The sequence below is a fragment of the Gadus morhua genome, chromosome 15 (genome assembly GCF_902167405.1).
Source record: "Gadus morhua chromosome 15, gadMor3.0, whole genome shotgun sequence".
Classification (NCBI taxonomy): Eukaryota; Metazoa; Chordata; class Actinopteri; order Gadiformes; family Gadidae; genus Gadus; species Gadus morhua.
Genome location: NC_044062.1, coordinates 4,466,967 through 4,489,584, shown reverse-complemented (window position 1 = coordinate 4,489,584; position 22,618 = coordinate 4,466,967). Strand labels below are relative to the sequence as shown.

The following is a 22,618-nucleotide window of genomic DNA, read 5'->3' as shown; positions in this document are numbered from 1 at the left end:
TTACTTACATTTTATATCTTATTGTTTTATAGGATACAGAAAAGTTATATTTATAAATTTGTAGCAGCTTAAACGAGTAGTTTGAACTTTTCAAACTGTTAAATATTTGAAAGCTTGGTTAGAACTGCCACTCCCTCTCGCTGTACTCTGAGCAATGACAATAAAAAGGAATCCTATTCTCCACTATAAAGGACGCATTGCATCACACCAGGTGTGGTGCCCTTCGCCACGGTTTCGTCTCGTCATGTGTGCACCATGCATCAAGCCTGGCTACTGCCAGACCAAGCTCCATCGTAGATTGCACGTTGGTCTGGGGAGGCTGCTGTCATTTTCTTCAGCACAGGAGGCGGGATCAGCGGTCCTAGTTCAACTGACTCTGTACGCGATTGGCTGCTTGCCGTCGCTTCCCTGTCGTTGTTGTGTTAAACCAGCCAATAGTGCGCCAGGGGGAAAGGCCCAGCTTGGTGATTGGCTCCCGCGAAAACATATCGGAATCAGAAAGAAATGTATCGCTCTTCCCCAGACCCTTCGGGGGGGGGGGGTGCCCAGTCTACCGTTCATCACCTTGCGGACCAGCAGTGAGTCGTGGTTGAGGCTCTTGACGAAGAAGAGCACGGCGGGAGCGGGCAGCGGCAGATCGTCCCTCAGGAGCAGTGAGAGGAAGCCGATGGCGATGTGCTCAAACTTCCACGGCCTGGGGAGAGCCACAAGCTGTGTTAGCGCACGCAAGCTTAAGACACATCCTGTCGTGTGGGTAGCATCGCACAGGGATTAATTCCACTCACATGTCTCTGTTGCTGATGCCGTCCAGCAGATCAGCGACTAGCCTTTCATATTTCCTAGAAAAAGAGAAAGCGTTGCTGGATGTTTGTTTCGGAGAGTACACGTCATGCAGACAGGGGTAGGCATTGTACTCATGAGGGCATGGCTACGACCAAACCATTACAATTAAGCTTCAAGGATGGAGCCCGGAGGGGCGGTGGTCTAACGATGTCCTCACCCCTCTGAATCAGTGTTCTTGTTCTGCTGCTTCTTCCGTCCCACTGCCAACTCCTCCTCCGTGGGAACCGGCTGGGGAGGGACAGGCTTCCCGGCCACCATCAGTCTACTAGCCACCGCGATGCACGCCTCGGGAACCTAAGGCGAGACAGCAACACATCACAATTTCATTACCTCAATTGATTCCATGAGACATCTTGGTTTTAAAGACAGACTTGAGAATAGGACCGCAAGTCGGGGGCTAGAATAGGATCTTCTTTATTGTCCCCGAGGCACCATTCGGTTTGCAAACAGTAGTAAACACGGCCAATACATGTCCTAAAATAAAAACAATAAAAATAAATATGGAATGAGACATAAAGGGTTCATCAGTTAAAGTGTGTGTGCTATAGCAGCTAGGCCTACAGCTTGTTTAAAAACCCAACAGCTAAAGGAACGAATTATCTCAGATAACTATTTGATTTGGCCCTCCTATGGAAAGTGTACTGCATGGCACTGGGGAATTGTGGTCTCTCTCTCTCTCTTGCACGCTTACCGAGAAGTCGATGCCGATGGTCTCGTACTGCCGGTGGATCTTGTCTGCCAGGTCGTCAAACAGGCGCACGATGGAGGGCTTCTCCAGGGACATGGCGGAGCTGAGCCCCGAGTGCACGATGGCCGGCCACGTCAGGGTGATGCAGTCCCAGTCGTGCAGGTTGGCGAGGCACACGCCGCTGTGGTTCCCCAGGAGACAGTACAAGGCGCCCTGCGGAAAGATGCACGTGCGCGGGGGGTCAGTTGAACAGCCGAGATGGGAACACATCCGTTACCTAGCTGTAGGCTTCCTTTGCCGAGAATGAATTTGCCATCAGTTGCATACAAGATAGTTATTATAGTATAATGATTAGTGATCAAACAATATATTGGCCGGCCGATATTTGCGTTTTTTACGTGTAACGGCATCCGCCGATACCGAAGACAATCGGTATCGGCGGGAGGGCTTTGACTTTTTGCCAAAAAATCATATTCGAAGTTTGTTTGTTTATCAATATTGATATTTGAATATGTTCGAATATTTATTAATAATATTTTGCCCATTAAATGCCTTCAGTAAGACCTGGATTGGGCTTCGCGAGGTTTGTTTACCGGCGTTGCTATGGTTACCGGTCTTGCGATTTTTTTTTTTGATACTCAAATTATATTCGAATAACGAAGTTCGGAGTCAAAGCCCTAATCGGCGGCGTATCGGTCAGCGGCTAAGGCTGATGAAAAAAAATCGGTATCAGTCCTAAAAAATCGATATGGGTCTATCCCTAATAATGATGTCTGACCCGCACAAGTCATTAAGAAAAGAAAGGGCCAATAAGAGAACAACTGACAGGGATGTAAAGTGAGGCGAGAGCATTGATTGATAGAAATAATCCCACGTCTCAACAGACCCTACGTAGTTTGAACCGAGTCTGACCGTGGATTCGACTGTTATTATTTGGCATTTCTCTCATTCCTCCTCTGCGGTACATACTTTGAATTGCTGCTGCGTGACGTCTCTGCGGTTGGGTTTGAGGAACTCCAGCACGTGGGGGATGAGGTCTCGGCAGCAGAAGTTGTAGGTTCCCAGAGCGGTGAAGAAAACCCCCTGGGCCCGACTCCGCACCTGGCAGGAGGAACGGCCGGCAGCCCAAGGTCAACACGTCAGTCAGAGCCGGCAGGGGCTTGGCACTGAGTGCTAACCCCCTGTAGAGTCGCAGAGTGTGTTACGAAAACACACCGCCGCGTTGACGCCTCACCTGGCTGTACGTGCTGGTGGAAAGTCTCAGCAGATCCTTCATGAGGTCCTGGTGAACGCTCCTGTACTGGCAGCCTTCCATCGTCAGCTTACGTAGCTGCAAAGTGACGGTCGAGAGAATGCAATGTTTACGTATGTGGGGGGGAAGCATGACTCATTTGTGGCGTTACCCGTCGCCCCACGGGGAGCTTATGTACCTCGTGTTGGAGCATGACTCGGTCTATGAGCAAGGCCCTGATGTGTTGCTTTCTGCCGTGAAGCTGAGAAGGAAAAATGGTACATCATTAAATTGACACGCTTCGTTATTTTGCGGTTGCACGCAGACGTCTGGATGGCTCGAAGGAAACTCGCTCACTCTGTTCTCCATCGATTTCTTCACGAGGTTGAACCTCTTCCAGCGGGAGTCAAACTCGTGCTTGTGGGAGCCTTTGAAGTGCAACAGGTCACTGATGATCTGTGCAAAGACGCAGATGTAAGAGAAGTCACTGTACAGCAGCATGGCAATCGTTTCATGTTCACGGTCTCGGCCCCTTATCTTTACAAAGGATGTCAACAGCCCGCTCTTCAATCCTGCCTTACCTTGATTATGGAGAACAGGGACTTGGTGTCGTCCTCAGAGTGCTCCAGGATGTAGTCTGAAACAAACAGGGGAAGAGCCGTTGTTTACTTGGATGAGAGACATGATATCTAGGGGTGTGACGATTCACTCAGCTCACGATTCGATACGATACACGATATCGGGGTGTGACGATTCACTCAGCTCACGATTCGATACGATACACAATATCGGGTTCCCGATTCGATATTATAACGATGTTTTGAACAAAACTTGAATGAAGAAAATGTATGTTGTTTATTTTAGAGACACAAAATATGAAAAACAATGCCCTTTTCCCTATGTTTCCATTTCTTGTGAAATTGTCTTATAGTAACATGGTAAAGACTAATCATCATGTCATAAATGGCAATAACATTTTTTTATTGCCAAATAATTTTTTAAGTGCAAACTTATGTCCATAAATAAAAGTATGGAAAAAAAAAATCAACTTACGAAGCAGCTGTCTCATCACACCACAGATGGCGTCCCTGTAGTTCTCCCTGGACACATCTGCAGACAGGGAGCAACACGGTAAGTCCACAGGACTTGGCTGCTACCACTACACTATGTGGAACACGACCTTGCCTTTTTCCGCCCGGTTCCCCTTGAGGCCCTTACCGTACTCCCTTCCGATGTAGAGGTGAGTCTCCTCCAGATTCACCATACTCTGAACCCTAGAGATGAGAGGAGGAGGCGCAAAGTCATGCGTGACCGTCACAAGTGGTTGAACTGAGAATAGAAGGTCCTTTGGTCAAGAAATATTAAAAGCGAGGAAGGTTCCCCTACGCTAGGAATAGAGAACGTAAAAACAGGAATGATGGGGAAGCTCATTTGTTTGAGCTGTTAAAATGCGTTAATGCACTAGACCACTTCGAATGGTTCGCCAGATAATCTCCCTCTTGCCTCTCCACACTAAACACTAATCGCGGCATAGTTTGTTGCTGGCGCTTGACTCCTCTTCGGTGAATAGTGTTGTGTGTACACGTTTGTATTGCAGCCGCTCACAGTTCAGAGACTGGCTCTCCTTTCAGGGGAGGCATCAGGCTCCCAGCTCCCAAGAGGCAGTGCTGAACGATGGCCAAACTCTGTAGGACATCCTCCCTGGAACCCACAAAGTTAACCACCCGTTAAAACTGCATACATCATCACAGATAAAAACGTTCATAATTCATAACAGCAGATATTAACGAGGTGGTTGATTCATTACCGGCTCATCTCCAGCTCTCCCTGCGAGAACCTCTGGAGGCGCTGCAGTTCCGGCTGGAGGATGAGGTCCAGGATGTAGAAGGCGAACGAGGTCTCCTCCACGCAGGGCACGTGCCACTGGATGTCAAGGTTCCACAGGTCCCCGGGCCGGCCCCAGTCCTGCACGCCGGGCGACGACGCAAAGGCACAAAGAGACACCGCTCAGCGCTAAGTCACACTGCGTGTGGTCGTGTGACTCGACTGAGAGTTATGCCTGGTGAGGAGTCAAATCTCGCTCGGTCTTCTTCTTATTATTAGGTACAATACCCCGGAGAGAATATAGCACCACTAGAGTCAAGTTGTACGACCATGTTCACCGCAATTTGGATTGACCCGTTCACTTGGCAGACTCTCTTTCTTTATGGAAGCGGAGGCTGCTTTATGAATGGCTGATTAAACACAACCCATTGTAGGTGTGCACTACAGCCATCTATTCTGAGAACCAGCCAGAAAGGAACCTCGTCTTGTCCACTATTCAGAAAAGAGGTTAACCACCTTAGAAACCCACTACAACGGAAACGTTTTGGATTTCGACAATAAAGACAAACATAAGCCCTTTTTGTGTCTGAGTGGACACTTTTAGTATTTTGCAGTGGACTGCCTTTGTGTCGCATGGGGTGTGGTTTGCATCATTTGTTGCTTTCCTAACAGATCCGTTGCTATATTGGAGAGCTTTGTATAATACTCTGCCCTGTTTGGTATACACAAGAATGTGATACAATGCATTCCACTTGCATCAAATAAATACTGGGTGCAAGCACTCTACAAGAATTCTGCTTGGGATTTAAATAAGGAAGTAAAGAAGTAAAAATAAATATATCGATACTACATCCCTATAATGCTGTATAATACGGAAATACCACATTTAAGTTTCAAATGTTGACAGTTTCAGAGTAGCACATTTGAAAGACAAAGGGCCACCAAGCCTGTAAAGAATCTAAAGAACCGCAATTAGTAAGGGTGCAGTTTCAAGAAGAGACTTTTTTACATTAAGATTTCTTTAGCTGTGAATAACATGCAACCCCTTATTCGACTCTGTGCGCGTGCGTGCGTGCGTGCGCGTGCATCACCTTGATGGGCAGCCGGTCCCTGGAGTGCTGGTGGAAGCCACCGGGCATGCTGCAGTACTCGGTGGGGTAGATGAGTGCGGTGGAGCGCAGGATGTGGTGGAGCATGTTGCAGGCCAGGGTGTAGCCCTGCTTGCACTTGAGGCGAAGAGTGAGCTGCAGGATCTGCACCAGCTGTGTCCGGTAGGGCAGGACCTTGTCCCCGTCCACACGGGTCACCTGGAAGGGGGGGGGGGGGGGGGGGGGGGGGGGAGAGGAGAGATGGCCATCGTGAGTGTCCAGCAAACTCAGATATTGTCAAATGGTTATTGCTTGTTCCGTCTAGTTTAATTTGGATACTTCTGCTGATAATTCGGCACTACATGTATTTAATATTGTATTAGTACTACAGTATTGCATTTTATAACCCTATGATATAATATATTAGTATTATATCAATAATGTATGTGGTTCTGATACGAGTTATGGAATAGAATAGAATTCTTTATTGCCATTGCACAGGATACAAAGCAATTGGATGGTAGTCCTCTTGGTGCTTTATAAAAATAGATATAGTTATGTATAAAATATAAAACAATACTTTACTGTTGTGATTTATGTTTTCTTTCAGGTTTTGTCTGCACTAGAAGATGGGTTGGGGGCTGCAGCGGGCAAGCATTCCCCGGCAGTGGACTTGTCCTTGCATGTGCACAATGAACTAAGTTTCCTGGGCTCCAAAATACCTCGGAGAGCAGCTGGAGATTCCACAGCAGCTCCTTGTCCAGCTCCTCCTCGTTCAACACCTCCTCATCTGGGGAAGCGATGCAGTGTGCAGAGAATGACTAACCAGGAAGCTCCCCAGATTGTGCTGCATTGGTCTAGGGTGCGCGGTTTCAGAAGTGTTTTAATGCATGCGTTGGAAAACGACTGATCCAAGGGGCGAAAACCTTCTGCAAATGCAAGGGTTGGACGCCATTCGCAACGTTGCTTTATTGGAACTGATGTACTGTGAGCTGCTGCTTGACCAGTGTGAATGAGGCGGGACGCCAATACCACTCGCGTGTCTCTGGTGAATATGACTCGTCCACTTACTGACAGCTATCTGGTTTATGGCGTTGCAGCAGTGTGGCACGAAGCGCTTCAAGGCCTCCACGGGGTTACACTGCGAACAGGAGAAGCAGAGGCGTGAGAACCGCGACAACGCAAGGAGACACTAGCTGTCCGTCTGCCTGTGTGTGTGTGCGTGTAAGTGTGTGTGCGCGTTACCTTGGAGGCCGCCCTGCACATGTCCGCCACCATCCTCCCAGCCACACGGGTCTCAAAGATGTTGGTGGTGGCAAAGTTGAACACCTTTTTCAGCGCCACCTGCACAAATCAAACCAGACACGTGTCAATATACTAGAATGTATCAATCAGTGTTTCCCCCAGCTGTGTATGGTTAAGGCGACCGCCTTAACAACAATAGGGCCCCGCCTTGACTACCAATGTATAAAAACATATATATCTATATAAAAAAGTTGTTTTTTATTTATTTTCATATATTTGTTTTTATTATTATGCAATCACAAGTAGAAGTTCAAAACTCTCGTAGGGAAAGAAAACATACTTCCACCAACTACAAAAAATAAAAGGTAAATAATGCATCGGTAATACTGAAACGGCGGTCCATTTTCTGGGGGAAACACTGATCAATACACTAGATAGGTGTGTGTTACAGACAGAGAGCCAGACAGAGCGAGAGCACAGGAGAGAGAGAGCGCAGGAGAGAGAGAGCGCAGGAGAGAGAGAGCGCAGGAGATAGAGAGCACAGGAGAGAGAGAGCACAGGAGAGAGAGAGCACAGGAGAGAGAGAGCACAGGAGAGAGAGAGCGCAGGAGAGGGAGAGCGATGGAGATGAGGAGGAGCGGAAGCACAGAAAGAGACAGAAATAGAGAAGGGAAGGTAGGCGGGAAGGCGAGACTCGCCTTGAAGATCTCCAAGGAGCACTGTGTGAGGATGGTGCTGAAGGTGGAGGAGAGGCCCAGCTCCACCAGGCTCTCCAGGTGAGTCATCTTCTCCGTCTCCGTCTCCTCGCGAGTCTGCTCCAGAGTGCTGCTGTCTATCAGCGCAAAACACCTTGAGGAACGCACACACACACACACTCACACACGTTACTTACTGCCCCAGCTCCTGATAATAAATCAATCAATCAATCCTTTATTTAACCAGGTAAGAAAACTCATTGAGATTAAAAACTCTTTGACAAGAATGACCTGGCCAAGAAGGCAGCACTATGATAAAATAAGCACAATCAACAGTCACGTACAATTTTCTTAAACCACACTCAGCATCAGTTATTATAAAATACAAGATTAGGGACTATTAACACTATGCAACACACGTAAACATTGAAAGGGGACAATGGAATGCAATGGATTGTGCAAAGAAACTGTGTTAATGCTTTGATAACCCAAGTAGTTAACACGATTGTTTTTCCTCAACCCTACAGAACCCAAAAATGTCCAAGCAGCAAGAAATAAGATTAAAATACCTATCCATGAACTGAAGGACAAAGTCTTCAAATTCCGCTGAAGCTGAGCACAGCTTTCGCTCCACCTGAGATGCCGAAGGAGATTACAGATGTAACAATGCAATCCGGCTCTGGGGCCATGACTACCACCACGGTCAACAAAGACACAACACATTTGCTAAGAGTGACTCACCTCCGTCAGGTCTGTCCGCTCATGCAGGGCAGAGGAGCAGTCGACCAAAGGCACCAGCGTCACAAACGTAGCGATGAACTGGAAGGTTATCTGCAGGGTTAGGGGGTGATGACGTTCAGAGATTAACAGGCTGACCTGGCTTCACTAAAACCGGAGTTCCCGTTGTCCGGTAATTACCGGTCTTTGACCGGAGGAAAATGAGGAGGACCGAAAATTCTAAATGTCTCCGGTCAGAATGACCGATTGGAAATAAGGCCCCGTCCACACAGAGCCGAAACGGGCGAAAACGATCCGGTTTCGTTTCATGCGGAATATTCAAGGCGCTGGTTCTCCACAGAAAAAAGTGGAGCGCATCAACCCTGCGCGCATACAGCATGCGCGCTGTATACAAACATTAAGTCACGAGGAGATTCAACCTTTTAGATTGAGCAGAAATACTTTTGAATGGGTTCATTTAAATTGTGTTTAAATATGCTACAGTGGTCATTTGTTTAGCCAATTCACGTAAAACAACGAGGGTTTTGATTGTAGCGTAGCCTGTGTGATAAAATAAATAAGTTGTTACATTTCGTGCACTCGCTCAAATTGATCGCTATAGACTACCGTAGGTTTATGAACTAAACGCCGGCAAGCTTTGCAGAATACCGGTATTTACCAACCATGGCAAATCAAAATATGATCACACACTTCTTCTTCTTCTTAATGTAGCCTGCCTATCAATTTTTTTAAGTGCAATAAACACGGACAATATCCGACCTATTTTTTTCCAATTTGACCCGTAAAATGAAACCTTTCCGGTCACATGACCGGCACCAATTTCTTCTAGCGGAAGCACTGACTAAAACATCAGTTTCCTGTATCATTTCTCAAAATGATGTCCGTGTATGGGTTCTACCCGGAGCACCGGAGCTCTGTTAGCAGGGGGGGGGGGGGGGGGGGAGAAACGGGCAGGACACCCACCATGCACTTGCTGAAGTCGTTGGGGTCGACCCCAGGCAGGGCTCGGACCAGCAGGGGCAGCATGTGAGTGGGCCCCTCGGGGAAACGCTGGCCCCCAGACACCAGGCTCCGGGCCACGCCGATCATGCAGCTGAGGGTGGCAGTCAGCTGGTGGGGCTCCGTCAGGGTCTCCATGGCGGGGTAGGTCCTGTCAATCAAAGACCACGATCAACATCATAATCCTCCTCCTCCTCCTCCTCCTCCTCATCCTCCTGAGAAGGAGGAGGTAAGGATGATAAGACGGACATTGTACCGTCTGTCCTGCGAGTTTCATTAGGAGTAAAAGCGTATTGAAAATACATTATCGTAAATTTTCCGAGGTAACAAATGGATGACACTTCTAACGATGTCCAATGTTGAAATAAATTAGCAAAACGGTCAATGTATTTATCTGACGGTTGACGCATAAATCTATACATTGTGCAAAACTGGGAGCAATGGAAGGTTAGGGACGCATGTGGTAGAGGCATTTGGGAAACGGAAAATCAAAAGGAATGACGTCACGGTCACACCGTCCACGGTGTTGTATAAATATCATTGCCCAGAAAACCAAAGTGAGACAACCATTCATTTCTTCAGTGTTTGTCGTTGTCTGTTGTAGTTCTTTCAATTGTCTCTTTTTCCTCTCCCTGACTGTAGGCAACCAATGAGAGCTCATCAGATTTCACAGTTTCCCACACATGTAATGGAGACTAATGTAATCCTATTCCTCCTCTGGTAATCAAGAGGCATAAGAGTTCATCATTTCCAAAACACAACAGGTCTGAAGCACCACTTTAAAAACAAAGCGTCACCAGCCCAACTCACTCAGTCTTCAGAAATGTAAAAGGACAATGGAATCAAGGGGCCTTAGGGTTTAAATAAAAACAACCACATCAACACTAAGTCATACACACTCTTCTAACTTTCCAAACACTTAAAGTGAAAACACCCCAACTCACAATAAAGAAAAAAAAAGAAAGGAATCAAATGGAATCGCCAAGGAAACACGTCAATAACCACCACCGTGTGCTACAGCGCCACCCCCCCCCCATCACCACTCACTTCTCCAGCACCGGGGGGATGACCAGCTCGGGCCTCATGAGGGCCAGGTTCTGCAGGGCCTGGGCCGCGTCGAGGCTGCCCGTCTTGCTGAACATGGCCAGCAGCACCGGCTGCATCATGCTCTGCACAAAGTCTGTGATGTTCTGCTCCGTGAGCTTGTGGCTCTCCGGCACCGGCGTGAGCCAGGTGGGCTTGCGGTAGCGCTCGCGGTGCAGTCGCCGCACCACGGCGGCGGGAAGCCTCTGGAGGAGCTTCATCAGCTTCATCTGGAGGAGAGGAGCGGACGGAGGAACGCATTGTGAGACATAGGGTAGAGAGTGCCAGGGTGCGGCCTCCTGGCCTTCAGAAGAGACAGGACGCACTGAGCTGTAAGGGAGGGTAGCAGAGAACCCTCTGGAGGACACACACACACACACACACACACACACACAAACACACACACACACACACTTAAAGATTATACTGAATGACTATCTTTCATCAAGGAAATGGAGACTCTTGTTTTGCGGGGGTTTGAGTTTTGATTGCATGGCAGGGGTTCGTGTTTTGATTTACATGTAACCTACACTTTAGTATCTGTGTTCTCTGGGACCCGCTATCCATTCGAGTGGATAAATCTTGTATTGAGCAGCATGAGTAATGCGAGTCAGTGTCAACTGATTTGTGATTCCATTTCATTTGTTGGAGATTGATTGTCTTTTTGGGAAGCATGCTTACAATGAAGGAATGGTGGCATTCCTGTATTTATTCTGGCATGAAAATCTATAAAGGCCAAGTAATTGATATACTATTGTTTCGTTTTTTTTTGGAGGGGGGGTGCATTCCTTCAATAACAGATTATTCGCACACAGAACAGATTGCAAAACACTGTTTACATGAAAGGAGAATACTGCTGAGAGAAATATTATCGCTTAGATTACCCAGCACCAGTGCAGAGAGTAAACACTGAACTTCCCCCTGGAAAAGATTACATGTCTTGTCTATGAACACGGACCGCGCTGCGAGGCCTGGGTGGGTGGGGGGGGTGAGTGGATGGAGGGGGCGAGTGGGCCCTGAAAAAAGAAAGGCATGTAGCATGATCCTAATGACCTTTAATAGCACCCCCACGGTGCGGTAAACACATGACTCATGTCATTTCCTATCACTCCGGGGTTCTGGAAGCTACAGAATCTTTCTGGAAAACTCCAGAAGATTTTTCTATGATTCATTTCTTGCTATAGTGAAATGGTTTCTACCATTGTCCATCAACACATAGGAATAAGTGAAAAACACCTCACCAGCCAGCGGCCATGATTGGAGGGGTGGAAGAAGGAGGTGATGCTGTTGAAAAGGCCACTGAGCTGGGCCTGGGCTTGCTGGCTCGGTCCTCCCTGGATGTTATGAACAGCAGATGTTATGAACAGCAGATGTTATGAACAAGGCACGATAAGCTTATATGATAAGAGGAGGCCGCTGTGAAAGCCATTCACTGACCAGTAGGGATGAAACCCAGAGGACTACGTGGCTGATGTCGTAGGCGTTGGCTGCGTATCGCTGGACCAGCATCTGACTGCTCCCCACAGGGAGATTCAGACTCCTCAGGATTCGGGTGAAAATCTATAATGGGAGACGAAACAACATTATACACACGTTTTTGGAATTGCTGGAAATGACGGTTGAGTTTTGGTGAAGTGCAAAGTGAACGCTCTTCAACACATGTAATACCGGTATATTTAGAAATAGTTCAGGTCTCAAAAAATGTGACTAAAGAGTTGCATACACATGACGCAATGCATCCACCTGTGACCATTAATCATGTCAACAGACGGCAGATAGTTGGTTTCTCTGGCAGCATGGTTATAAACCCCATCAGCCCGTGATTAGCACGTGGTGCCACAAACACCCAAATAAACAAGGTTGCGGGTGACAGCAAAGATTTGCACGGAGGTGAGTGAATGCGCCGCTAACCTTTGGGATGTAAGGGTCCCAGTTGATGTAGCCGATGTTGTCGTTGGCCAGGCGGGCAAAGAGATTGACCAGATGCTGCAAAGCAAAGAAAAGGTAGAACTCACACACCGGGAACATGGTTAACCTTGTAGAGCATGCACTAGAGGTCTTCAAGGGCACAAGATGATCCAAAATTATCATTTCCCGGGTGTTTACCGGCGAATTAGATTAGAGATTTGAAAACAAATTAACTGTTTTTTTTTGGATCGGATCATTTTGATCTCGGATCCTAGGGTTCAGGTAGACCCGTGGTCCTCTAGCCTGCACCACTCCATTCATTCACTGCTATGAACAAGTAGGAGAACGCATGTACTCACCACCTCCCAGCTGGGGAGATTTTGCACAGAGGCCCACAAGCCGGTCAGCTCATCGAACCACAACCTGTCAGAATAAGAATCTCTCAGTAAAAAGGCTCCACACCCGTGTGCTAGATCCCCATATGCGTCCATTGTGGATGCTGTTGAAGTGGGACTGTGTCTCCTCACTTGAAGCCCTTGTGGTGGAGGTGTGGGGGCAGGGTGGTCGGCAGGAAGAGGTCAAAGTAGCTGATGGCTCTCTGCATGGTGACGTCGAAGGGGCAGAGCAGCGGCCTCCACTCCTCCAACATCTCCTGGGTGGCCGACTCTGGGAAATATCTAGAAAGGGAGACGTAGATGCGCATGAGCACTGGCTTCTTTCCCTTTGGTTATAAAGTGGATAGTTCCGGTCCTTCATTCTGACTGCCTCAAAGCTGTTTTGAAATACTCAAGACTAGGGATCGACCGATACAGATTTTTTAGGGCCGATACGATACCGATATTTTTTCATCAGCCTTAGCCGATACGCCGATACCGATATTTAGAGCCGATACTACTTTTTTTTTTTTTTTTTTTGCTCCCTCAATCATAAAAATTACACTGATAACAAATGTTACAAGTCTCAATTAAAAAAAGGAACATTTATTGAACTTCAATATAAAAAACTATATTTAACAAATAGTAAAAACAGGTGAGTAAAAAAAAAAAGTAAAAAAAATAAATAAAAAAAAATCGGCGAAAATCGGCCGCGTATCGGCCGATACCGATACACGTAAAAAACGTGAATATCGGCCGATAATATCGGCCGACCGATATATCGGTCGATCCCTACTCAAGACACCACCTGTGAGCGCATAACAACTGACTTCTAGTATTAATGTGCCACCAACATAACCAAGTATGCTAGCCTGGTTAAATTCTTTGCATCTTGCCTAACGATGCCCCAGAGCTGAACTAAAACCACCGCAAACCGTCTCGTGGCTCATTGCTTCATTTTACATGACGTCAATGCAGGATCTCCATCTGATAAATAAATTACAGAGACATACACCCAATATTGGAAATGTATGGCAGCTGTCGCAGGAGGACGTCAACAGTGTGTACTAACAGACACCTAAGTGTTGTACTGCCGCATTGTCCGGAGGCTATCAAGGGCAGTGGGAACAAAGGCCATATGTGTAAAGGGAAGCGTGTGAAGGTTAGACTACCCAAGTGTTTTCCCAGTATCGTGTCTTGAATAAATCCTGCGGCACAAGAACGCTCAGCCTCACTCGTGGCTGATTTTACGGGTTCATCATGTGCTCCTGTAAAACCCAGGGTGCCCATTCAGCACGCCGCCTCTGTGGACGACTTGAGGGCCGTTTGTTGGCCGCTGCCAATGCAGCGCACTTCCCAGAGCCCCGTCCACACACAGCGGCACTGCAGCCTGCCGTACAATCACTCTCCCCTCTCGTAGTGACAGGAAACTGTCACACGACCGAATTAGACGAGATAATAGGATTATCGGCCTAAGTGCAAGCTGAGAGACGCTGTCCTGGCACACGAGACATGCTCCGCCACGGATATGCACACACGACGGTCGGCCGTCACAACGGAGGACCTGCTGATGGGGGCGAAGCCGTAATTTGTGTGGCGTGAACGTCCAGAGTGAGACAAGATATAAAGGCTGCTTCACTGACTGCAGTGTATGAAGTGTAGTACAATTTATTACAATTTTTTGATTATTCCAGGCTTCATAAAGGGGAATACTTTGGCAAGTTCTGGTCAACTTAATGCATAATGAGAACAATAAACAACTATTGATTAAGGGATTAAAAACAGCCTTGACTACAGGGACAGACAGGCACAGGGAGGTGAACCTATGACATTCCAATATAGTTTCTAACTACATTAAATACTTGCAACTCACAGCAAAGCGAAGACATTGACAGTAAATGCTTCACTTTCAGGTGATATTTGAAGTTAACAGGCAACATTTTATAATAACCTTCATGACAGGTCACTGTTAATAATGGTGTTAATATTATTGCATTCTACAGTATATTGGATAGGACAGAAGTGACGCAACATGGGATCTTGTTTATATAATGCTACAATGTGATTGGACAACACCAAATAGCCGTACTTGGCCATGACGTCGCCCCCTACTCCCCCAGGGTATGAAAAGCTCCTCCGTACGGTTTGCTGTGTGTAGTCCATTGTAGGCGATGACTTTGCATAACCAAAATCCTACAAGTCAATCACGCCAATATTTTGCCAGGAAATTGTCCACACAGAACCACAACCATGTGACCATTCAAATAGAAATCAAACAATGAATATAAAACATTGTAAGTAAGCAAGATGTACTCACGGTCTGCAGCTCTTGACTAGCGTTTTCAGAACATTTTCCACAGAGCTGGAAAGAAAAGAGAGAAAGAGAAACACGGTGAGATGCCAACACCAAAATACCACGTTAAATCAACATGAACAGTTCTGGAGAAACAATGACCACACCAATGCAATTAGACTGAGTCTGACTGCATGCACACACCAATTCCTTCCACAGCTCATCAGTGTACAGTGAAACACCGTAGATAAAAACACGAACATAAGGGACAAGTGTGTAGTAAGTAAACAGTGAAACAATGAAGCTACAACACTAAGGATTTATGTCACAAAATATCCCAAAAAATTGGATTGCTGTCACAGATTGTTAACAACCATTTCCCCTAACTCATGGAGCAATAGCATGGATCTATGCTGTTTGTTGACACTTGATTGACTTACAGCAATAAGAAGCTGTTTGGAATGTGTATCTGCTTCTGTTTATCTGCCAGAACTGATTAAGCTTTGATACGTCTGTGAACTCTTAAACTGTTTATCCTCAACCATTGGCTGGCAAAGGTACAATTCTGGTCACATGACATGGCTGAAAGCTCTAGACACATCACCCTAAATAACCCCCCCTATAACCACGACAATGCCTGGCTACAACCTCCCCACCCCTCAACCACAACAACAGTTTCACCTCATCCATGCATTTCCAGAGGAGCTTCAATGAAAGGTAGTCAGATCCAGGGTGCCCTCTACAATATTCCCATACAAACATTTCGCATATAGGTTTGGCTTGATGTTTTACTGTAATGTGGTCCATAAAACAAGCCTACCAGCCAGAATACAGCTAACCTCAAGTTCAAATCAGTGCTGAAATGAGTGGGAGCCATCCTATTGCGAAAACGCACAGAGGCTAGAGCTACCAAGAAGATGAATCCCAACATAATACACTATGACCAAGAGCAAACCCTCACTTTCACCTTACTCGGTTCCTACGAGTTAAACAACTGTGTCAGGAACCTCCCCGTTATCCTTTGAAGTTTATAATTGGGCTCTAAACTATCTTTAGAAGCAGGGTGTTCAGCAATCACTATCATACAAGCAGGTGAGCCAAAAACCTAGTGAACAGACGTGAAAGCACTGTGGGTGTGTGAGTGGTTTCCGGTGTATTTCTTTACCTCTCACTAGCTTTGTTATGATTTGCTTTGAACAGAAATGTATGTTCAAGACGAATAAATTAAAGTAAATTAACATTAAAATGGATATGGTTGAGATGGGCGGTGGGGTAGGAAGAAAGCATTTCAGTTAGCTGCAGTGCGACAGTCTCCAATATGAGTGGAATGTTAACATTGACATGGTATTGATTGTGCTCCCGTTACACTACCAAATTAAAAACGGTGGGGCCTGGTGCATTTGGTGCTTGTTTCGTTCTTTCTTTCTTTTTTTCTCATGCATCATTAAAACAGGTGCCGTAAAAAGGATGATTTCAAAAGTAACAAAAAATAACACAAAGAGAAGGATTGTCCTTACCACCTCTGAAACAATTTTATCATTATGAGTTTAGAGGAAGAGCGAGGCCGTGGAGAACTGAATATGAGAGGAGACAAAGGCATAAAGAACACGTTCAGCACATTCAACATGCTAATCATTTGAAATAGATATAACATGTAGCACAAGGCTAATCACCATCTTGTGCCTGGGTTAAAAGACATGTGTGGCGTCTACAGGCGTCGTGTGACTAAGGCCTGGCTATGAGTCAGTGCAGCTTGTTATTCTGCAACCGTAGCATTCCCCTCAGGGCACGGCAATGACAAACTACCAATGTTTCCATAGCACCATAGAAGAGCACCTCGCACTGCGGGCTGGGAAATGGAGTGAGGGAAGGTGGCCCATTCCGTCAACCATAGTGTTACCATAATGAGGCGTCATTTGAGGAACATCCAGAGTGTGTTGTGTTAGTGAGGAGTGAGAGTTTTTCTTCCATTGCAGTAAATGAAGAAAAAAAAATACATTGCATTTATATGACAATTGGAGATATATAATTAACTGAAATTTAAGGGAGCAGTCATAACTACCTTCCTTGGGGAGATATGTTAAGCCGCTGCTAATTTCAGTGCCATTAATCAAATTTGAGGGATTAATAAAGGCAATTTGAACAGGTGGAAAATGGTCTGCAATGCTGTGGTGATTAATGAAAGGAAAATCAGGTTATATAAACTCCTTTTCAAAGAGGTCTATGGAGTTCCAGTCCTTTCTCTTTGGTACAGTGTAGTTTCCCGAGTTGAACCAGTACGGAGTCCCTAAAGGGACATGGACCAAACAAATTTTGGAAAAAAAAAACATACTTCGGTTATCCAGAATTAGGTTTTGCTTTGCCCAGATAGCTTGACGCAACACGTTTTCCAAGACTTCGCAATAAGCCATGCGAGATATCACAAGACTTGAGTAAAAAAAAAAAAAAAAGTTAAATGTTGAAATAACTGATGGATATTAAACAAATGGATAGCCATCTGAAGCCGGAAGCGAAAGGCACAGTCAGCAGTCCAAGTCGCCATGGGTCTAGCGCTAAGCGGTTGATTCGGACCTGGATCTGTCTCTTTTTCCCTCACGATATCATTGCTGTGGCTTCTCAATTCTAACACCACGGGATCTAGAGTACAGTCCCCTTAGTTCCCCGCATCTTAAGACCGCTTTATTACAGAGCATGAATACCCTATATCTTTCTTACATTAACCCGACAAGAACAATACACGGTGGCTCAATCATCAGTTCTTGACATAAAGTTGTGTTGATTAACATTCTTCTGTTGCATACAATCACGCCATTTCCCTGCATATAGAAAAGGACTTTTAAGATAGAGTTTAATTAGCATGTCCAAATATTTTTTAAATAATGGTGGAGACTATATCCCCACTTGCCTGTCAAGGCGGTTTTTAATATGATGGTCTTTTGTTAGAACTGACATTCTGACGTTCTCTTGTAATAATAAAAATTCTCTTTTCCACGATAGACGTCATGCGATTCAAGTATGTTAGGCCTCTTTATCATGTTTTATTCCGTTATTCTAATGCACATATAACAATGATAAACCTGCGAATGTTAGATAGAGAATTTTAGGTGTCTTGAGGCTCTCTGAACGACAATTCGAGGGAGTCAACTTCTAGGGTACAGCCCTTCTCTGGGTAGCAGAACTTTTTTCCTCCATCATTTTTAAACGTCCCTTTAGAGGAACTGTTAACAGTTTGAGTAATCAGCGGAGAACATAGCTTTATCAGCTTTACAGATAAGGAAAGTGAAACTGTACTTCTGTTTTTTTCAAGTGGGGATAAGCCACTGGGACAATGGAAGACCATTTTAGTTTGTCCAATTTAATTGGTAAAACAGTTGACAGACAACTCAGATAATTTCTCGCCATTAACATTTCTGGATTGCTGGGAATAGCCCATCCAATTGGTAACACTTCAGCACCAATACTCAACCAATATCAGAAAGAGTCCCCCTCCCAAAAGACTGGGGCTTACTTGGGGAACCAGTTCAGGCCCAGGTGTTCCGTCTTTGAGTAGAGGATGCGCTCCTGCAGTTCGTACAGTGGCCTCCAGGGCAGCTCCAAGTCCTCCCTTGAGAGTAGCTCTCTTTTTCTGTTGGAGTGATCATTCGGTCAGTCAGCAAAATCTTCAGACAGTTAAATCTGACAGGCTGGACAACTACCGTCAATCTTGAGTGACAAAATACCACAATTGTGCAGCGACTTCTGGCCATAATAATCATGGAGAACAAAGCGTATTGTCATGATTATTATTATTAAAACATCATTGTATGTAGATTCTATTTAAAAACTTTTAAAAAGACCAAAGTCTAAAATTGTATTGAAAGTAATTAAGATAAGACCACTGCGTAACCATGCTAGGAGAGTGAGGGAACGTAAGTTTCGATGATGCTGTGGAAAGTAATTCTTACTTGAGGAGGTTGATGAGGAGACGCGCAAGGCCTTGCATCATGCTGATCTCCAGCTTGGGGATAGTGACCAGCTCGTAGAGCAGCTTGATGAAGAGAACATGGTCCTCTTTGCTGAACTTCCGTCCATACAGACGCATGTACCTACACAGCAAGGGTCATAGATTTGAAAGATTAATGGCCGACTTCAAGCAATGAACAATTAAATTAATACACCATAAAAAGTTCCTCCCGGTCAACAACACCTGAGGAAAAACGAGGACAACATGGAAACATCGTTGTTTTTACATTATTCAATGGGTAACTTTGGAAGGCGTTCAGCATTGAATACGATTCAAGCATCCTATTGGAATGTATTTTGTTAGTTATATCAGATTGTTTCATCCACTATATAACCTATAATGTCCCTCACTCAATAGTGAGTGACCTTTCCACATGCTTTTGTTTACAATTCTTGGAAGGATCATGAACAGACCTCCCCTTTCGATTTCCATTTCAAGCAGACCATGACTCACTCTAAAGTGGGCTTTGGCTAACATGAGGACTGGGAGGGATTCAGGACATGTATGAACCTATGGCATTACAATTTTGTGAACAGAGCAACGACATGGTCATTCAACTTATCTCTTTCTGTGTGCATTTGAAGATATGTTATTGTATGCAATAAACATTTGAGATATAAATAGGCAACAGTCGAAATAATTAAAAAAAAAAAAGTTTATTTAAAAAAAAAAAAAACATTATTATTGTATTATACAGGGTATGGGAAACGACATAAGTGAAAGCAACACTGGACCCTGTTTACATAATGCTACATTGTGATTGGGCATCATCAAATAGCCATACTTGGATGTTATCCCCCCCCCCCCCCCCGAGGGTATCATAAGCTCTTCCGTATTGTTTAGTGTGTGTTAAGAGGTCTTGTGTGCTATGACTTTGCATAACCTGAATCCTACAACTCACACGTCAAAGTTAAACAAGTGGATGTGGCTGAACGAAAAAAAACACGATACGAGCAATCAGCCTAAAAAGAGATTACACACATATGTCTGTATCATATCATTGTCTTTATCCTTTAAGCGTTAGATCAAATAGGTCTCAGACATACTTGAGGTGGATCAACACTTACGTGGAGAGTCTCCTTGTCCAAAACAGAACCCCCGGCCATAGCTCCCTCAGCTGCACGGCTCGGGACAGGTTCCCTTTGATCTTAGCCAGAATGTCATTGGACTCAGAGTCGAGTTTATCCGCATAGGGCAGGAGCTTGTTATAAACGATGTCCTTCTGGGGAACGAATCCTAAAGTGTCCGACGCGACTTGTTTCATGTTACGACTCATACAACTTAAAGCTAACCCACTAGCGTTAGCTAATAGAGTCCCGTTTTCTCTTGTCTACCGCTGCACGGAGCTATGCTATGCTATGTGGCTAATGTAACGTGTAACTCAGAGCTCCCGACTAGCCACGACCATTTAACAACTAATCAACACGGCTAGCATGAACTCAGAGCTCAAACCACAAGTTATCTCCAGACAGCTGAATTACACCGGGCTGTTATGATCCCCATTCATGATACTGGATACGCTAGAATGTGGAAGCTAGCGGAAAATAAGTCAACAATGGAAAGGCGTTGGCACTGAAAATACAATCATATGCTGGCTCTTTGAAGCCTGGCCCCAATATCTAACTGTTTGGCTAAAGGTAGCTCGCTAAAAAGAAACACACAGTCATCTAAATCCCGAGGACTGTCACTGCTGAGGGATTGTCCAACTGCTGCAAAGTGCATCCGAAACCCGACATCCGATGTCTGCTAGTCACCAGGCTCGTCATATCCGCTAGACGCGAAAACTACAACTCAAGTAATATCCGCTATTTTCTACACAGTTCGCCCCCTTTCTGAACGACTCTGGAAGATAATTTCCAATTCATTTCACGCCGCTGACGTTTCCGAAAATCCGTGTGTATGTATTATTAATAGTGGAACTAAGCGAACCCACTTCGATCTGACCATAAAACGTTTGATACAAGACTATGTACATCGTTATTTTGATGATGGAACTACACACTGGTCTCAGATGTTAGGGAGGTAGTTGGCATCATCTCGTGGTAAAAAGCAGAATTACACTTAGTACCCCTTAGTACCGCATGGTACCCATGGACATAATAAAGGGATGAATCCTACACTACAGACTACGTTGTGATGTGGTATCTATGCAACCTCTTGTATCATGGGCAGAGCAGAGGGTACCTCCCACAACATTGGATATGCTTCTTTTACCTTTATCCTGGCATATTTGAAAGTAGTCAGTTCAATGTATATCTGCGGTGCGGACACAACACTTTATTATTAACCCTCAAAATGATAGCAGAGAAATTGACTTGCGTGCGACCAGTTGTCATCTGACCGGCAGATAGCGTGCTGCCCAACTCACTATGTGTCACCCCACATCGATGCAAAGAGCTGCTCTGTTTCAACCTGAAAGACCTTAAGGAGGTCTTTCAAATCCACACAGTGCTGCTGCTTTAGTACACTTATTATTATCTTTTTAATTCTCTAATTCATCTACGCTAACGCGCGCGCGCGCGCGTGTGTGTGTGTGTGTGTGTGTGTGTGCGTGTGTGTGTGTGTGTGTGTGTGTGTGTGTGTGTGTGTGTGTGTGTGTGTGTGTGTGTGTGCTCGTGGAATAGTATTCTTCTTCAGTGACACTTTTAGGAATGATGAAGTCGTCCTTATCGAAATGAGCACTGCAGAAACGGTGATCCTTTATCAGCATCTCGATCGGCGTCTAATGTCCATATTCAAAACAATAACTGGTCTACCAGAGATCGGTCATTCTACCGTCCATGGAAAGTTTCTGGGGTGTAACTTTAAAAACACAAACACGGACCATTTCTCTCTCTCTTGACTTCAAGCTGTAGATGGGTCTTCTCCGGTGCTTGAGCTGTCCTTCACTCTATGTGTAAATCACGTGTGCAGTGCGTCTTCTGTCAACAACGTGCCATGCTTGATTGTAGCGAACAATTATTTTGTAACTGTAACTTACAGCGGCGTAGCCACATGTGCCCCCCCGAGTCTGCAAAAAAAAAAAAAAAAAAAAAATCCCGAATAGAAACGGTCTAAAGAAAGCTGAAATATATGCACTATTAGTTTGATCAAACTTTGTGTTGATATATGTATGATTGCATGTAACCGTAGTTACCTGTTCAGAACCAAAAGGTGGCGCTGTTGCGCCATGTCTGTGACTATATAATGGAATGTTTACTCCAATTTCCATCTCTAGCTCTTGGAGAGCGTGTGTCCGTTCACGGTTTACAATAAACTACGGCTAAAGAGAGAAGTTATCTGTCACGTATTGGAATTATTATTCCACCGAGAGAGTGTGACTCTGCTAACACTATTATTCTTATTCAAAGTGTTATATTTTGACATTATGAATAAATATTGCACCTAAAATAGTCATGCCTGTCTACGCTTCAATCTCATGCAGAAAATATGCAACAGCGCCCCCTGGGGTCACACTTTTCGGTGGGTCGCAGAATGCGGTGTAACCAGGCCCCCAGGAGCGGCGCATACTTCCGCAATCCACCAGTGCTCAGAGGCCAAGCCTGGTATTGCAGCTGTTTAAGCTGGCTGTGGACGGGGGTCCGTCATTTCATGTCGCCCCGTGCT

General features: G+C 45.3%; 1 protein-coding gene across 3 annotated transcripts in view; it reads right to left on the bottom strand.

Moving 5' to 3' along the window:
* Positions 1-20,779, bottom strand: part of psme4a (proteasome activator subunit 4a) — a 31,754-nt gene extending 10,975 nt beyond the window's left edge. The window contains exons 1-32 of one of the 3 annotated variants that reach the window (XM_030378500.1): positions 20,080-20,779; positions 18,954-19,094; positions 18,518-18,634; positions 16,527-16,583; positions 15,034-15,078; positions 12,870-13,019; positions 12,702-12,765; positions 12,346-12,420; positions 11,872-11,994; positions 11,676-11,768; positions 10,399-10,664; positions 9,316-9,502; positions 8,356-8,445; positions 8,184-8,248; positions 7,618-7,768; positions 6,920-7,018; positions 6,746-6,815; positions 6,397-6,464; positions 5,678-5,893; positions 4,570-4,727; positions 4,368-4,463; positions 3,981-4,036; positions 3,816-3,872; positions 3,344-3,399; positions 3,120-3,218; positions 2,962-3,024; positions 2,766-2,861; positions 2,501-2,632; positions 1,535-1,744; positions 1,001-1,137; positions 786-839; positions 565-694 (exon numbers count right to left, since the gene is read on the bottom strand). In XM_030378500.1, coding sequence (XP_030234360.1) covers positions 565-694; positions 786-839; positions 1,001-1,137; positions 1,535-1,744; positions 2,501-2,632; positions 2,766-2,861; positions 2,962-3,024; positions 3,120-3,218; positions 3,344-3,399; positions 3,816-3,872; positions 3,981-4,036; positions 4,368-4,463; positions 4,570-4,727; positions 5,678-5,893; positions 6,397-6,464; positions 6,746-6,815; positions 6,920-7,018; positions 7,618-7,768; positions 8,184-8,248; positions 8,356-8,445; positions 9,316-9,502; positions 10,399-10,664; positions 11,676-11,768; positions 11,872-11,994; positions 12,346-12,420; positions 12,702-12,765; positions 12,870-13,019; positions 15,034-15,078; positions 16,527-16,583; positions 18,518-18,634; positions 18,954-19,094; positions 20,080-20,288 — 3,630 coding nt within the window. In that variant the 5' untranslated portion in view covers positions 20,289-20,779. Of the gene's footprint in view, positions 1-564; positions 695-785; positions 840-1,000; positions 1,138-1,534; positions 1,745-2,500; positions 2,633-2,765; positions 2,862-2,961; positions 3,025-3,119; positions 3,219-3,343; positions 3,400-3,815; positions 3,873-3,980; positions 4,037-4,367; positions 4,464-4,569; positions 4,728-5,677; positions 5,894-6,396; positions 6,465-6,745; positions 6,816-6,919; positions 7,019-7,617; positions 7,769-8,183; positions 8,249-8,355; positions 8,446-9,315; positions 9,503-10,398; positions 10,665-11,675; positions 11,769-11,871; positions 11,995-12,345; positions 12,421-12,701; positions 12,766-12,869; positions 13,020-15,033; positions 15,079-16,526; positions 16,584-18,517; positions 18,635-18,953; positions 19,095-19,238; positions 19,347-20,079 lie in introns of those variants that run through there. The other 2 variants (XM_030378503.1, XM_030378502.1) reach the window with 2 other exon arrangements.
* Between the last annotated feature and the right edge of the window lie 1,839 nt (positions 20,780-22,618).